This window comes from Hemicordylus capensis, chromosome 3, assembly GCF_027244095.1.
Source record: "Hemicordylus capensis ecotype Gifberg chromosome 3, rHemCap1.1.pri, whole genome shotgun sequence".
Classification (NCBI taxonomy): Eukaryota; Metazoa; Chordata; class Lepidosauria; order Squamata; family Cordylidae; genus Hemicordylus; species Hemicordylus capensis.
The window spans coordinates 219,038,087-219,043,005 of NC_069659.1; the positions used below are offsets into that span (position 1 = coordinate 219,038,087).

The window sequence follows — 4,919 nt, forward strand, 5'->3', positions numbered from 1 at the left end:
GTACCCATTTCAGCTCAGGAACAAAAGACTTCACCCTGCTGAGTGAGACCAACAGTCCCCCCAGCCAGTGGCGTAGCTAGGGAGGAGGGGGCCCATGCTCACTCCTCTCCCCACCCCCATGGGACCCTCAGAGAGGGAGAGATAATGAAGAAAATAGGAAGAGGTGTAGGTGCGGGGCCCTTAGGAGCTGGGGGGGGCAGGTTCTTTAAACCCATCCGCTCAATCATAACTACACTCCTGAGCCCAGCCCAGCATCCTGTTTCCAACAGTGGCCAGCCTGAGGCCGCCAGCGAGCGCAAGCAGGACCTCCCCTTAGGTTTGACAGAAGCTGCTGCTGCTGCTGCTCAGAAGTCTACTGCCTCTGGACATGGAGGTTCCACTGGCCAATCGCCGCGGATAGACCTCTCCTTCGCGTTTCATGCCTGCAGAGTTTGCAGGCAGCCTGCCTCTCTGTGGACTAGAAGTCTCCTTCCTCCCGCGCGGCTGTCACTCCGCGCTCTGTCAAGGCAGCAGCGCAGCAGTAGCCGCTCTTGAGGAGAGAGCGACGGAGCGAGCCAGCGAGCGCCCGCCCGCCTCCCCCTCCTGGCAAGGGGGTTGCGCCGAGGCGCAGGCTCTCCTCCGAGCAATTGGCTGTGACTCCTGCATGTGTTAAATTAGCATAACGAGACGCAGCTGGCCCAGGAGCCACTTGGGGAGCAAAGCTTAACAGTGCGTCACAAGCTGGGGCTGGGGAGAGGGTGGGAGTCCAAAGTCGGGGAGCTGCCACTCCATCAGTGCCAATGGCCCCGCCGGGCAGCCTATGCCGTCGAGCGCGAGGCTGAGGCGGGAGCAGCACTCCGAGCCAGCCAAGGATGGAGCGGCGGAGCAGCCGCGGAGCCTCAGAGCCCGCCAACATCCCCCGAGCTAGAGGGAGGGGGGGAGACAGGGGGGAGCTCCTCCTTGCCCCACTCTTCTGATTGGCCTGATTGATGGGCAGCCCTCGGTGGCTGCTGCTGCTGCCGCCACCTCGCCGCCTCCTTGGCAGGGGAGGCAGAGGAGTCGCCCTCGGAGTCCTGAGCAGGAGGAGGAGGAGGAGGAGGAGGAGGGACCCTGCCCGGCGGTGCCCAGGAGCAGACGGACTGCAGCTTGGCTGAGGGATGTGAGCAGCCCGGAGCGAGAGGCAGAGAGTGGGGCCAGCGAGGAAGAGGAGGCGGAGGTGTAGCCGGCGGTGGTGGGCGTCCAGGCTCAGGGCAGATCCGAGAGGAGCGTCTGCGAGGAAGGAAGGCAGCGAGGTCGGGGGCTCCAGGTCCCTTGAAGGAAGCGCCAGAGCCAAGTTAGCCCAAGAGCGCGGCTAGGGAGGCGCGCCTTGCCCAGGCAGCCGGGGAGAACTGAACGGAGGCAGGACAGGAGTGGCGCGGGGAGGGAGGAGGAGGAGGAGGCGGCGCACGGCTTCTAGGGAGGGCTGCTTTTAAGGAGGAGGGAGACCAAGACTGAGAGGGGCAGAAGAAGAGGAAGGAGGAGCCGAGGCGGCAGGAGGAGAGCACGGTGGCAGCGGGCTCAGGCGGGAGGGAGAGGAAGGGAGAGAAGGCTGAGCATCCCTGGGACGTAGGAGGAGGTCTAGGGCGTGAGGTGGAAAGGATGGAGTCGTGAAAGAAAAGAAGAAAGAAAAGAAAAGAAGGAAGGAAGGACGCTGAGGGCAGATCGGACGTTGCTCTTGGCCACAAGGGCTCCTCTGTCCTCCGCTCTCGCCGCCGCGCGCACACACATGCCCAGCTAACGCCTCTCGCTAGTTTCCGAGCTGCCAGTGTCTTGGGAGGATGGAGGCGGAGGCAGCCGGGTCGACGGGGGCCCGCTCGGCGGTGGAGAAGCTGTCGGAGGCGGTGGGTCAGCGCACCAAGGCGTTGGGCAGCGCCCTGCAGGAGGCTCACCGCCAGAGACGCCTCCTGCTGGTGATCGTCTGCGTGGCGCTGCTGCTGGACAACATGCTGTACATGGTGATCGTACCCATCATCCCGGACTTCATCGCCGCCATGGGACGCCACCAGGGGGCGCAGCAGTCCGGCCCAGCCGCCAACGGCAGCGGCGCCTCGTCCAGCAACTCCAGCAAGTCCTTTCTGAGGCCTCACTACCCGACGGACAACGAGGACATCAAGATCGGGGTGCTGTTCGCCTCCAAAGCCATCCTGCAGCTGTTGGTCAACCCGCTGAGCGGTACCTTCATCGACCGCGTGGGCTATGGCATCCCACTCTTCATTGGCCTGTCCGTCATGTTCCTCTCCACGGTCATCTTCGCCTTCGCTGAGAATTATGGCACCCTCTTTGCGGCACGGAGCCTCCAGGGCCTGGGCTCAGCTTTCGCCGACACGTCGGGGATCGCCCTGATCGCCGACAAGTACACTGAAGAATCGGAGCGCAACCGAGCCCTGGGCATCGCCTTGGCCTTCATCTCCTTCGGCAGTCTGGTGGCGCCCCCTTTCGGCGGCATTCTGTACCATTTTGCTGGCAAGAGGGTGCCCTTCCTGATACTGGCCTTTATCTCCTTGATAGACGGGCTTGTCCTGCTGCTGGCCATCAAGCCCTTTGGAGACAGGACTCGGGACAACATGCCCGTGGGCACCCCTATCCACAAACTGATGATCGACCCCTACATTGCAGTTGTGGCTGGTGCCCTCACCACCTGCAACATCCCCTTGGCCTTCCTAGAGCCCACCATCGCCAACTGGATGATGAAGACCATGGGTGCCAAAGACTGGGAGATGGGCCTCACTTGGCTGCCAGCCTTCTTCCCCCACGTCTTGGGGGTCTACATCACTGTCAAGCTGGCAGACAAGTACCCACACCTTCAATGGTTCTATGGGGCATTGGGCATGGTCATTATAGGGGCCAACTCATGCATGGTGCCTGCCTGCAAGAACTTTGGGCAGCTTATTATCCCTCTGTGTGGCATTTGCTTTGGTATCGCCCTAGTGGACACGGCCCTGCTGCCCACCCTCGCCTTCCTCGTAGACATCCGCTATGTGTCAGTCTACGGAAGCGTCTATGCCATCGCTGACATCTCCTACTCAGTGGCGTATGCTCTGGGGCCTATTGTGGCCGGGGAAATTGTCCACTCCTTTGGCTTTGTGCAGCTCAACTTGGGCATGGGCCTTGCCAATGTGCTTTATGCCCCCCTCCTCCTTGCTCTCAGGAACATTTCCCACATGAAACCCTCACACTCAGAAAGGAATATCCTCCTGGAAGAGGGACCCAAAGGACTCTATGATACCATCAAGATGGAAGAACGCAAAGGCAAGGGCAGAAATCATCCTGTAGGGGGTGCTGAAGAGAATAGTGTCGTAGACTCTTACCATCGAGATTTAAGAGGGGCATCTGAAGAGGACTCTTCAGACTATGACTATACTTAAGAGGGTGGGCAGCAGGAGAGAAGAGAACATCTTGGCTGTTATCTTTATGTCCCAATGTGCCAATATACTCCACTTAAACCTTTGTCTTGATGTGATGGCTTTCATCTTCTTGACTTCTTTCCCCCCCCCTAAAGGTATTACCTTAAATACCCTGTCAAGATGAAAGCTCCAAATAACTATCTAACATGAATGGTGCATTTGCGTAACTGTGATGATCCTTCCAAATGAAAAGAGAGGAGAGTACATCTCCAAAACCTCCTGTCAAAGTCTGTTATGCCACATGGTTTTCTTGCAACGTTCTGTGTGACTTTGGGTTGGTTCACACATGCATGTACACCACCTGATTTCTTAACACCTGATAGCTCTACACTTGGAACTGGTTCACACATGCATAGATTTTTCTACACTTGGTTAATGTACACTTGATAACTAGATGTGTGGATTGACTCCACTGACAAGCGTTGTGTTTGAGGGTGATCTGAAGGTTCCATCCGTAGTGTTGCATATAGGATGGACCATTCACGCATGCGAGTCATCACTTGATCAGTCATCAAGTGCTGAACCTACATGGGTGGACTGCCGGCACTGTATCAAGCTCTCTTCAAAAACCGGCAGTATTTTACACAGCAAAAAATTAAAAATTGAAGTCAAAGTGAATGGCAAAATGCACACCCAGGGACTCAATAACGACTGTACATATATAGATAGGTACGTACCTATGTCAAAACTTTTCATCAGTTTCATATTTAAGGGCAGAAGTGGAAATCACACCGTGTTATTCCTCCTCTGGGAAACTGCTGTAAGAATTTTTTTTTCCTGTTGTGCTGCTATTATGGTAAATGCAATATACCGTATCATGTTTTAGTCTCAAGTGTGGACTGAATAAAGGACGTTTGAGGGAAACTGTGGTCTTCATTCTTTCTATGTCAAACCCGAGGATGTGGTCCTAAGAGCACACTTAGGAAGGAGCAAATCCCAAGGAACTCAATGGGACTTAATTCTGAGTACAAATGTTTAGGATCGTGCTGTACCGGAACTGGAAGGTGGGTACAGAAATGCTTTAACTTCGTTCATTTTTCTAAGAGCCATTCAGTACAATTGTAGAAAAGCAAGGTCCATTTCGGAAATGAATGATTTTGGACATATTTTTTTGAAATGTAACTACCAAAAAAAAATGGAACTGGGAATTTCCTCTCCATCCCACCCCACCCCAATAAACGCCGTACGGTCGAGGCAACATTACAATATTTTAAAAAAACAACATAAATGTGCTTAGCGCCAATCAGAGTTAAACACTTTTAAAACACACCGCAGTCAATGGGAGAGTTAAGTCGGTGCATGAACTCAGTGGGGCATGCGGTCCCCTCCTATGGATGTGTTCCCGGGAGTAGGAGGCCCTGAGTTCAATAGGGCTTTCTTTATCGCAAAGAATGTATAGAGTTGCGATTCTAGGAATACTCGAGTCGGCTCTGGCCGAATCCAGTCCAAAGCGCTCTAGTTTGTTTGTTCTCTATTTAAACCCAGCATCCCACCCAC

At 55.2% G+C, this 4,919-nt stretch overlaps 1 protein-coding gene across 1 annotated transcript; it reads left to right on the forward strand.

Moving 5' to 3' along the window:
- Nucleotides 1–743: 743 nt before the first annotated feature.
- SLC18A3 (solute carrier family 18 member A3) lies at nucleotides 744–4,286 on the forward strand. The gene has a single exon (XM_053304635.1). The coding sequence runs from the start codon at nucleotides 1,797–1,799 to the stop codon at nucleotides 3,381–3,383; it is 1,587 nt and encodes a 528-aa protein (XP_053160610.1). The 5' UTR covers nucleotides 744–1,796; the 3' UTR covers nucleotides 3,384–4,286.
- Nucleotides 4,287–4,919: the final 633 nt, after the last annotated feature.

Bases quoted from the DNA above. Each gene is read 5' to 3' on its own strand.
- SLC18A3 (XM_053304635.1), top strand. From the start codon at position 1,797: ATGGAGGCGGAGGCAGCCGGGTCGACGGGGGCCCGCTCGGCGGTGGAG.